This window comes from Salvia hispanica, chromosome 2 (assembly GCF_029641045.1).
Source record: "Salvia hispanica isolate PSC_SH4W2 chromosome 2, Shi_PSC_v1, whole genome shotgun sequence".
NCBI lineage: Eukaryota > Viridiplantae > Streptophyta > Magnoliopsida > Lamiales > Lamiaceae > Salvia > Salvia hispanica.
This window is the reverse complement of record NC_142693.1, coordinates 56,709,821-56,722,458: the sequence shown is the minus strand read 5'-3', so window position 1 is coordinate 56,722,458 and position 12,638 is coordinate 56,709,821. Positions and strand designations below refer to the sequence as shown.

Below are 12,638 nucleotides of genomic sequence, written 5' to 3'. Positions count from 1 at the left end.
AACCCAGTATAAGAAAAACATACAAATCCTTAGGTCTGATAATGGGGGGGAGTATGTTAATACCCAAATGCAACAATTCTTTGCGAAAAATGGCCTTGTACACCAAACCACTTGCCCTCACACACCAGAACAAAATGGGGTAGCAGAACGAAAGAATAGGAAACTCCTTGAAATGACCAGAGCCCATCTTATAGAATCCAAAGTCCCAAAGACTTTTTGGCCTGAAGCCCTAGCCACTTCTGTCTATACCCTGAATCGCCTACCCACTAAAGGCCTCGAAAACAAATCCCCCATACAAGTCCTATCTACCCAAACACAGATACCTCTCCCACTTACTCTTGAGCCTAGAGTTTTTGGATGCTCTACCTTTATTCATATACCAAAACACGAAAGATCCAAATTTTCCCCTTGTGCTGTAAAAGGCGTTTTCCTAGGATATGCCCAACAACAAAAAGGTTATCGATGCTACGACCCCAAAGCCAAACGCATGTTTATCACAATGAACTGTGATTTCGTTGAAAATGAGTACTTCTATCACCAACTTAGCAGTCAGGGGGAGGGAAATCAAAAAGAAACTTCGATTGACCCGCTAAGTTTGTTCCAGAACCTAATCATCAGTCCTATACCAAGTCCTGTTCCCGAAGTGGATCTAACAGAGAAGGTTAGCTTTACCACCGAGCAGGCCTCAAACACACCGGCAGAGACCACTGCGCTCAGTGACAAGGCCCCAATATCTCTGACTGATTATCCTGAGGTAAGGAATTCTGATCCTAGTGAATTCCCTGTTATTGAGACTGACCTTGAGCATAAAGGGGAAACCATCCAAGAGGAGTCAGACACCTCCGGACAGCCTATCCTGCCTCCACGATGCAATAGAGGAGTGCCCCCAAAGAAATACTCCCCAGATTGGAAGGGAAGAAAAGCTCGCTACCCTATGGCCTGCTCCATGACTGCACAGATGACTGAAATGGCACGAGCATTTGAAGCTGCCTTGTATGAGGATGAAATACCAAACTCAGTAGAAGAAGCAATGAAGCACAAACACTGGAGGGAAGCCATGAAGAAGGAGATGGATGCTCTCCTCAAAAACAAGACATGGGAGAAATGTGTACTGCCAGAGGGAAAACGGCCAGTCGGATGCAGATGGATCTTTACTATAAAAAGGCGGGCAGATGGATCGATTGAGAGATATAAGGCAAGACTGGTAGCAAAAGTCTATACTCAGACTTATGGGGTGGATTACGCCGAGACCTTCTCACCAGTAGCCAAGATGAGCACAGTGAGAATTCTATTATCTGTTGCAGCAAATCAGAATTGGCCTTTACATCAGCTTGACGTCACTAATGCCTTCCTACATGGAGAACTAAAGAAAGAGGAGGAGGTATACATGGAGGTTCCTCCGGGCTACAATGGTGAATTTGGACCAGGAGAAGTATGTCGCCTAAAGAAGACACTTTACGGTCTAAAACAGTCACCCAGGGTGTGGTTTGGACGGTTTAGCCAGGCGATGCAGAAGTATGGATACCGGCAGAGCAACTCTGACCATACTCTCTTCCTCAAACAACAAGGTGATAGCATAACCTGTCTTCTGATATATGTGGATGATATGATAATCACAGGAAATGACTCAGTTGAAATCAAGAAGCTGCGAGAAAATCTTTCACAAGAATTTGAGATGAAAGATCTAGGAGATTTGAAGTACTTTCTGGGAATAGAAGTCATGCGATCAAAACGTGGGATATTCTTGAGACAGAAGAAGTACGTCCTCGACTTGCTAACGGAGACAGGACTACTGGAATGCAAGCCCGCAGAAACACCAATGGTACAGAACCATGGTTTGAAGATAGAAGAAGGAGCCAAACCAGCGGACAGAGAGCGATACCAACGTTTGGTTGGAAAACTGATCTACCTAGCCCATACAAGGCCCGATATCGCATATGCAGTCGGAGTGGTGAGTCAGTTCATGCACAGCCCACAGGAAGAGCACATGAATGCTACGATGAGGATAGTAAGATATCTTAAGGGGACAGTTGGCTACGGAATTCTACTGAAAGGTGGAGGGAATTTAGAAGTGTCCGGATACACCGATGCCGACTGGGCAAGCAATCCTATCGATCGAAAGTCAACAGCTGGGTACTTCATGTTCATGGGCGACAACCTTGTCACTTGGAGGAGTAAAAAACAAAAAGTGGTTGCACTTTCTAGTGCTGAAGCTGAATTCCGAGGAGCAAAGAGTGGAATAACCGAAATCCTATGGATACGGAGACTTCTTACAGAAATTGGCTTTCCACCTACTCAGAAGAGTCAACTATTCTGTGACAACAAGGCAGCAATCAGCATAGCAGAAAACCCAGTCCAACACGACCGGACGAAGCATGTGGAGATTGATCGGCACTTTATCAAGGAGAAGATTGAGAAAGGAATTATTGAGTTGCCCTTTGTCCGCTCAGAAGATCAACTAGCAGACATCCTGACCAAAGCAGTCCATTCAAAGGTGTTTGAAGAAGTATTAGGCAAGCTAAGCATCGGAGATGCCGTTACTTAGCTTGAGGGGGAGTGTTAGAATATGGAAAAGAAATAATGTAAGTAAGGCAAGGATCATGTAATTAGTGAGTGATTGATCTTGTAATTAATGTGTGATTGATACCACCAAAAATAGGAGATAGTATTACCATTTGTAAATTAGGGTAAGCCTCTATATTAAGAGGCTTACTCCAAACGATGAAATACGAAAAAGAAAACAATTCTCCTACAATGTCTTCTTCCTCTTCTCTCTTGGATATCAATTTCAATATATTCATGATCCCGGCCTGTTAAGAGTCTTTGCACAAGCAAAACGGCAGCTAAGATCTGTGTATTTATATAATAACAATTCTCTGCGTTAATACATCATAAGCTAGTAAAACATCAGAATCAACGGGATTGATGTCGTGTAAGGGCCTCCATCTTCTTCTTTAATCACAATGGAGCGAAAGGGAATTACCTTACACTTATCAATGCTTACAAATCCAACATGCTTTTGTCCAGATGGAATGCTAGAGTTTTATGTCACAGGCCATACAAGAAACTCATTAACAAAAATAGCTCCAGATCAATTGAAACTAACAACTTTTCTTGCAAACATCTCATCAAGAAAGTTGCAACAATAAGGAGCACAGGAAAAGTTTTGGAAATAAATAAAAACACAATTTCAAGCAGTCACATCCACCATCGTCGAACATTTGGGTATCAGTATTTTCCAGAAAAGCTAGCAAAATATTCACTTAAAAACAGAGAAACGTGGCTAAGAATTTTGAGTGAAAACCTGGAAAACATATCTATTCACTCAACATAAATATTTATATAATTTCCTTTTATTTAAATTAAAGGTATATTAGTACATATTTTAATTAAGTTTATGGTAAAATGATAGGGGCATTATGGCACATACATATTATCCAAATAAATTATAGTACTAGTATTTGATAAGTGGAAATATTACGAGAGCGTGACACTCAGCATCATAAGTTCATAAAAATAAAATTTAGAAAATGGCCTTGTACTTCTACTAGTACTTAATTCGTCTTAACCGATTCAAGAAATTACTTTAATTACTCTAAACCAACTTGGAAAGGTGGGAAAGGAAAATTTTAAATAATTCTCCCAGATATTTAATCATTGTTAACTGTTCTTATACTTTATAGTCGGTGTCAATGTTGAAACTGCATAAGCTAAAATTTTGAATTATTACTCAAATATTGTCGGCAAGATTAAAATCATTAAATCATGCATGGGTCAATTTATCAACTATCAACTGTGGGGCGGTGCACCTGTTTATGCAAAAAGGCAGGCAGCTTGTCACACATACATATTCGAGAAAATGTGTTTTTGATTTTCTTCCAATTGATCTTCGATCTAATTTCACTCGTGCATATTCGTTAACTTCAAATTCAGCCACAAACAGGACTTATCAACAAGCATTTACATTGATCCGAGAAGGGGGTTAATTATTCCCCTTTACCAAGGTAATTTTTTAATTATATATTTTGTCGAGTTTGTAAGGATTTTATGTAAATAGAGTAGTATGAAAGGCGGCCCTATAAAATATACAGTAAGAATTTCTTTTCTATATTCTAAGTTCATATGTAAAAATATATAGCCTCTATCAGTCTGCCTTGCTCATCAACCATTACCTAAGTAGACGATTAATCTAAATATTAGTCAGTATATATTACCGATTTGCTAGGGGTTGTGAGCATGTTTTTTTTTCTCAATTAATCAATTTATCATTTAATTGACAACCCAAACTCATCCACTTGTCTAAAATTCAATCTTCTTAATATTTAAAATCGATTTGTACTTTACCTTTTGGCGCTGCCGTAATACCATAATCTAACTTATGTCTGACATAATTAATTTGACTACATATATACTAGTACTATACAATAATAAAGCAGGCTTTCTTAGTAGTAATATATATTCATATAAAATAGTTAGCTGCATAACTACCATCAACTTATTTTTTCCAATATATGCTCCCCATTTTGAAAACATATACACTCCAAGGTGTCCCTTATATGTCATAATCTATACTAGTATATTATAAAAAAATTATAATCAGCAACTGAAATCACATGGCCAAATCTTCGGTTGCAGTAAAAGTCACTGCTTTAATTATTTATCTTGCCCCTAATTTTATATACCCGCAATCATAAGGTCTAGAAAACATAAAATATTTAGAGTCGGGGAGTAAATCATATCTCCCAATGAACAAGAATTGCAAGTATATATGAGCTACTCCAACTCTGGAGTTTTGAGGCCTTTTGGGGTACTCTCCTCAAGAGCAGAACCATGAGAGCTTTACCCAGAACGAATAATATCATACTAATGTGGAGTTCGAGTTTGCACCGCCGAACCTAAACAGAGTCAATTACAAAATTAATTCTTAAACAATGAGGTTCTAACATTTTCAATTCCCAATAATTTTACTAGCAATAATAGTCCCTGGGCATAAAAATAATTAATCATAATCTTTTTACTATTTTTTCAATTCTTTCTTAATCTTGATTTGAAATCGAAAACAATTTTGTTAGATATATACACTCTGTGTTGATATCGAAAACTATAATAATAATAATAGTAATAATAATGCCTACCTATTTTAGATTCTCAATTCTATCCACTATCTCTATTAAACTCATATTTCAATGGTGCTTATCCTCATAATTTACGCGTATATATGTATGTAAACAAGCACAAATTTTAGTATCCACATGTATCAGGAGGATACTTATCGAGCAAGGCAAAAGCATATGCTAAAATCCTTTAATGGGAACCACATATTAACGTGGTATGTAATAGCATAATAAGAAATTATTTTAAAACTTGCTTTGTAGGCAACATTACTAGATTTGAAACCCAATAAAACTTAGATTTGAAATTCACTTGTTGAAAGCATGCACAATATTACTATAACATATATATTTGTTTTCAATTGTACCTCAAAAATCATGACTATTATATGATGAAAAATTTTAATTAATGTCTTATTTTAGTTTAAGAAAGAATTGTTTTTTGATTAATTTCATGAAAAGTAGTACAGTACTAACAAAATCTTATTTAAATGTGAAAAGAACAAACATACATCATTATCTTAGGACCATTAAACCACTACATGCAGCAACTAAACTAATATCCCATCATTAAAGCACGATAGTTCATAATATTGGACTATGGTGTGAAAAAAAGGACAAATAGAAAGATTCTGTGTTTCTTTTATGGATAAAAGAATGTCATTCATTACACTAAGATATTATTTTATATATTGACAAATATACGTTGCTCCTATTCAGCTCTGCATTAGCAATAGCATATTCTGTTTATGTGATGTTCAATCACAATTGAGAAATTACTTGTGACATGCACAACTTTAATACTACTACTAACATTTATGGAATTCGAATTTAAGACTCTCAACTATAAAATATACTCTTGAAATTGACCTTAAATATATGCAATATAATAGAGTTCTAGCTAAAACATAATTTGATTGATTTTATTGAATAAACATTTTATCCTAAACAAAAGTGGACTGTTTTATCATACAACCCCAACTTTTTCATTGGACATTGCTTAGAAAAATAGATTTTTTCAGTGGCAAATAAAATTCTTCAGTCGGATTTGATTTAGAGCAGTTGTTAATAGTGGGGTGTGGAGCCCTCTTAAACCGTGTTTGGATCTCTAATATCCATCAATTCTGTCTACCTTCCATTTATTAATTATTTTAATGATAGGTAACTTTGTATTCAAGGGTACCTTTCGGCCAAAAAATTGCAAAATCAATTCTGAGCACTCATTTGCATTATTCCAATTAATATGCTTTATTCGATTTAGTAAAATAATAATTTATTCCATTCCCGAGAATAATACTAATACTTTTTTAATAGGAATATTATACAGTTTTCATTTTCAAAGAAACAAGGCACTACCTTAGAATAACAGAATGGATGAGATGTAGGGAGTAAAGTTTAGAATGTTAAACTCAAAAGTCTACTATTTAAACATGAGTATTAGGATAAACACTATCATCTTTTTTCTAGTGACCAAGTTTATAAATACATTGATCATATGATAGCTAGTATTCCATTGACTATCGATATACCTGTCTCTGTCCTATTAAATATTAAACATGAAACTTTTTAATATGAAATTTTATGTAATATTATTTTATAAGTAAATGAAAAAGAGATAAAGTAAGAAAGAGAAATAAATAGATGATGTTATTTCTATTTTATAAAATATTTTATTTTTAATGAGACAATCCAAAAAAAAAATATTTTTAATGGGACAAAGAGAGTATTAGATATTAAAAGAATTTCAGGAGTTAGACAATAATCTTCTTACCTATTAAACTAAGACATAATTATAAACATAAGCTATAAAACCACATAATAGTGACCAAACTTATCTTTATCTAATAACATTCGCGTGACAAAAATTCAATAAAACTAATAAACTATTATGGGAAACACTTTATATTAATGCTTGCGCGTAATTGATACTAAGGCCAAATTCAATTAATGCTTGCTTACACTTTTAACCTAAGTTAGCAATACACCTTTTATATATGCCATGCTCAATAGATTCATCAATTAAGGCAATATTCCATACTTTGAACTCAAGTCGAACAATGCTAGTACTTTTTTTTTTTAATCACCGTTCGTTAAAAGCAAAGAGAAAGAGCTGTGACAATTATGTAACTTGAAAATAATACTATAGGTTAAGATTATTTGCTTTAATATTTATAAATTTAGAATATTTGCAATTATATCGAGACTTTGCGATAGTTCCTACAATACCATGCGTTGACAATCTTAAGTGACAAAGGGCCAGACGGTTTAAAAATTTGGTTACTGAGCCGTAGCCCGCCCCATATCTAATAACTTCGACTCACAAGTTTTATTTTCTGGATCTGCGAAGACAAACACCCAAATATAAAATAATTCCGCCCAACTTTGTACAACGTTGAAATCTATGTGAAATTATTTACACTAACCAAAAAAAATCCTTTCTTATATTTCAGTAAAAAAAATAAATCAAAAGCACAATTCTTGACCTATATTTAATCAAACACTTAAGCACAACAATATCGATCAACACAAGCTTCTTTTATTCATTTGTTGACTTGTTTTACTTCAATTCCATTATAATCAAAACAAATCCTTCTTTCATTCTTAAGAGACCTAAATATTGTCTATTTATAAGTTCTAGTTGCATATTAAGGATTCCATAAAGTTTACGGTGCTTTCAACTAATTTGCTTTTAACTATTCTAAATCCGATTAAGCAAATTATAGGAGCACTTTTTTTGGAACAAAATAATAAGGTCATTGACATGTCACGGCTCTATCGTGGAGTGAAATTTTAATCATAAAACTGATAAAATTTGTAAAGATAATATACTATACAAAATTAATTAGTTAAAATATAATTATATAAAATCACTAAAGAGCTAAATAGATTCAATCGTAACCGTCTTTCCTTTCACGAGTCACGACTAAATGAAAGTTTCGAAACTCAATAACCAGATTTTAGGCAGATAATTGGTGCGACAGGTTTCATCAATATAATGTTCTAAACTGGTAGTAGTATTTTGTTGCGTAAAATGTAAATCTATATATATTATACTCCATATAAATAGTGGTACTAATTTCCAATATTCTAAAGAAGAAAAATCTGAAATTTGGGTCGCAATTAATTGGGTGAATAATAATAGTAGTCCATAGTGTCATTTTGTTTGTACAATATATATAATTAAATAAAATTGGTTCAAATTCGTTTTATTATCTACGAGTATTTATATTTTATAGTCATCAGATGCCATGTGGCCTAAAAGTATATGATTTGATCAGATGCCATGTGTCCTAACTCGTTTGTTGCATAGAATGTAAGAAAATATCTCTAATCTATTTTGGTATAACTCGATTTATATTTGCTCTATTTTCCACTTGTTTGAATATATTTGATTAATAAATGTAAAAGTGTGAAGATTCTAATTTCTAAAGGAGTGGTGGCGTCGTGTGCGTAACTTTGAATCAACAAATGGCAGCATGAAATTATTAAAATGGTGGCGCACTCGCGATAATATTTTATTACTAGTATTTAATATATTTATATTCAATTAATCTTTGAATAAATTTATACCCACTTAAAATTAAAATATAAAAACTAAAATAATAAACGATTCTATCTCCTGTCCAACTCACTCTTGTCTGTTGCCCTCCTCCAATATATATATGGTTTGCATAGTGAGTTAATATTGATTATCATCCTCATTGAGTTAATCGTCCCCATACATACAAACCTTTGCAATATTACAAAACACAATAAAAAAAATCCTTCTAAGGAAAAGTTCAGTCTTTTTTCTTGATTCTTGAAATTCCCCACTTTTCAGTTCATCTTTCATCAATCGTTAACACGGAAACACATTTATTCTGAAAAACCGCACATTGTGGTAAATGGGGAGGAAGAACAGAGCCTTGAACAACGGGAGATTGTCAAGAATTGGCAGCTACGCCATAGCTTCGTCGATTAAGGACCCCTCTTGTATTTCCTGCACGACCTTCAACATTCTCGCGCCTATTTACAAAAGACTCAATCACGAGGTCAGAATTCGACAAATTGGCTTGATTTTCGTTGCTGAATTGTGTGGATTTTGGTAAAAAGATGCTTTCTTGATTATGTGGGCTTTTCTCTACTAAGGTTGCTGTTTTTTTTGCATTGATTGGTATGTTGTTGTGTGTTTTGAGAAAAGGGCTTGATTTTGTTGCTAAATTATGTGGATTCTGAGAAAAAGCTGCTTTCTTGATTGTGTTTTGCTCGAAACTAAGGTTGATTTTTTGGCATTAATTGCTGTATTGTTGTGTGTTTTCAGAAAAAAAGTGGGTCTTGATTTTTGTTGCCAGATTATGTAGATTCTGGGGGAAGTTGCTTTCTTTATTATGTTTTGTTGGAAAATGAGCTGTTGCTTTACTAAGGTTATTGTGTTTTAGCATCAATTTCTATATTGCTATGTGTTTTGGTTGTTTTTGTTTAATGCTTTGAAATGTGGATTGGCAGGATCCCAGCTTCAGAGAAAGTGATGTTAAAGATTATTGGATGGATAGAAATCAGAGAATTTTGAATTGGTTATTGTGTGAGAGATCTTCCATAATCTGTCTTCAGGTTTTGCTCTTTTTTCCTTTGTTTGATTCAATTTTAGCAGCTGTTTTCTTTGATTTATTGTTTAAAAATGTCAATTTGATCATGTCGGTTACAGGAATTCTGGGTTGGGAATGAGGAGTTAGTGAGCATCTATGACAAGAGGCTTGGTGATGCTGGTTACCTCAATTTCAAGCTTGCCAGGACAAATAATCGTGGAGATGGTATGATTTTTAATCCTTTTCCGTGGTTATAAACGTTGTGATGTAGTGTTTGTAGCCTCTGCTATTGTGGATGTGTTTGATCAAAGTGGAAGTATGGTGGAATCCGTGGATATCATCTAGACATGTTGAATTTGGCCCTCTCCTTGCATAATGGATTTTTTAGTTGTCCTTGTTATATCGAGAATTTTCCTTTCGAGGATCTATGTGTAGATAATGCATCTGTTTTTGCAGATGTGTTTGGGGTTTTTGTAGGGATAGAACAGGAACAAGATGTGAATCACAAGGTAGTGGATGCCAATGAAAAGCCTTTTGTGTTTACATCTTGCTAGAAGAATCTTTTAAGAAGCAATTTATAACTTCGAGTGATTCTTTAAGCAATTTAAGCAATTTATGAAGTGATTCTTTGAATTTTACAGGTCTGCTGACCGCCGTGCATAAGGACTATTTTAGGGTCATCAACCACCGGGAGCTGCTGTTCAATGATTTTGGAGATCGAGTTGCTCAGTTATTGCATGTTGAGCTGAATGCGCCCTTTTCACAAAATCTGAACTGTCATGTTCATCAAGAACTTCTCATAGTGAACACACACTTGCTGTTTCCACACAATTCGAGTATGTGCTTGGAGCGGTTGCGTCAGGTATGCTCGATTCTATACCTTATCTATCATGTTTTTCAGGTCAATTTTATTATTAGTTTTTCAGTAATGCAATGTTTTCTTGTGACAGGTCTACAAAATATTGCAATATGTGGAATCATATCAAAAGGAAAACAAACTAAAACCTTTGCCTATTTTATTATGCGGGTATATATTCCTCCCACTCTCGTATTTTCGTGAACCATTCTAAAACGATATGAGACTCAAGAATCTTGTGTTCATTTCTCTTGGTGTAACAGTGATTGGAATGGCAGTAAGAGGGGACATATTTATAAGTTTCTCAGATCTCAGGGATTCGTGTCATCATATGATACTGCTCATCAGTATACTGATGCAGACGCGCACAAGGTAAATTACCGTTTCCTTGAAGCTTCAATTGTTTCTCGTGTATTTGAATTTTGTCACTTGAAAAATTGTTACGATTAGTATCACACCTTCGTGCAGTGGGTGAGCCACCGCAACCACCGTGGCAACATCTGTGGTGTTGATTTTATATGGCTTCTCAACCCCAATAGGTACCGGAAATTGCTAAATGCTAGTTGGAGCGAGGCGGTGTTGGGGATGTTTAAGGTGAGGTACCTAATTTTCGAGTCTTTTAACAACATGCAACTCGTCCAACCTAGCACGTGTATAGACGTTTAGAAAACCCGATTTTCTTGTTTAGGCTGCTCCCATTGCTTAGAGGTCATATATGTGACATTTAAAGTTGTTTGATGGTTTGATATATCTCGTTGCAGTATCAACTTAAGCGAGCTTCACTGACGGAAGAAGATGCCTTCGCGTTTCTGAAGGCTGATAATGACGGTGATTGCATCACATACGCGGGTTTCTGTGAAGCACTACGACAGGTACATAGTTCTTCGCTGTTACATATTACTCTCTCTGTTTGTTTTTCAACGGAATACTAATGAAACGTGTTATTTGGGTGTCGTTGCAGCTCAATTTGATTGGCCATTGTAACGGATTGAGCGATGAGGAGATACAAGGGCTGTGGGTGCAGACGGACATGGATGGGAATGGCGTAGTTGACTACAAAGAATTTAAGGTATTGCGCGTTTACTTTGTTTATGAATCGGATCAACGGTACATACGCTCAACTTTTTCGAAGGGTTCCTTAATCATACGCTCAACTTTTCAGCAACGGATATGGAGCACCTCGTGGTTCGAGCAGGGAGTTGAGGTGAAAAACGATGATGCTTTCTCCACGGATGCAGAGCAGGCAATCGGATTCAGTGTCAAGAATGCAGTCCTCTTCCCCACGGAGGTAGAGAAGGGGATGTGGCCGGAAGACTACTCTCTTTCTGACCATGCTCGGCTCACAGTGGTGTTCTCGCCGGTCAGAATGCCATGCCCTCGACTGATCACTACCCGTTGCTCGTCACAGGACTCACACACCAACAAACTAGAAATCACTGAGGGCTTGGGTTGTCGGATCGAAAGATCATTATGTCGGGGTAACACCAGCGAATAGAACCAGAAAGAGTTCCGATATGGCCGGGCATCATAATGGCGTCGGCTGCTTGTGCAACCACATGAGTATGCGCTCGCCCCGTTGCTGACGACGTCGTTTATAGACAGGAAAACCTCCTAAGATTACTACTACAATGAATGTTGTGATAGGAAATCACAGCTCTCTCTCATTTTATAGTAGTGAGTGGAGTTGTCAGCCTCTTGCAAAATTAGCAATTAGAAATGAAACTTTTTTCAAAAGGTCCACATCTCCAATATATCTTGAATTCACAATTTTTTATTATTCATTGGTCGCACACCATCTTATAAATAATATCACATGCCATTCATCAATCTCCTTAGGGCCTGTTTGATAGGTGATGTGAGATATGTCTAGGCTAGTTAGTGACCAAGATTTAGGATCATGTTAGGGAAAGATATGATTTTAATAACACATGTTTGATATCCTAGTTAATTGGTTTTCTAATAAGCTACTTTGTTTGATAGGAAAGTTATGAAATCAGAAATAAATATGTAATGACAAATTTGTCCTAATTAAATTCAATTATTTCCTAAATTGTCCTTGTTGCATTGACCTAATTAATTCTTATTTCCTATATAATCTAGGCGGGA

At 35.5% G+C, this 12,638-nt stretch overlaps 1 protein-coding gene across 2 annotated transcripts; it reads left to right on the top strand.

Moving 5' to 3' along the window:
- Positions 1–8,800: 8,800 nt before the first annotated feature.
- On the top strand, positions 8,801–12,309 carry LOC125221323 (putative calcium-binding protein At1g02270). Of its 2 annotated transcripts, none has more exons than XM_048123769.2 (10): positions 8,801–9,142; positions 9,597–9,701; positions 9,796–9,901; positions 10,318–10,538; positions 10,627–10,703; positions 10,796–10,904; positions 10,983–11,126; positions 11,294–11,404; positions 11,494–11,601; positions 11,695–12,309. In XM_048123769.2, exons 1-10 carry the CDS (start codon positions 8,996–8,998, stop codon positions 12,025–12,027), a joined length of 1,461 nt encoding a protein of 486 aa, XP_047979726.1. In that variant the 5' UTR covers positions 8,801–8,995; the 3' UTR covers positions 12,028–12,309. The 2 variants fall into 2 exon arrangements, with proteins under 2 accessions (XP_047979726.1, XP_047980523.1); XM_048124566.2 differs by having other exon boundaries at positions 8,802–9,142; positions 11,001–11,126.
- The last annotated feature ends 329 nt before the right edge of the window (positions 12,310–12,638 follow it).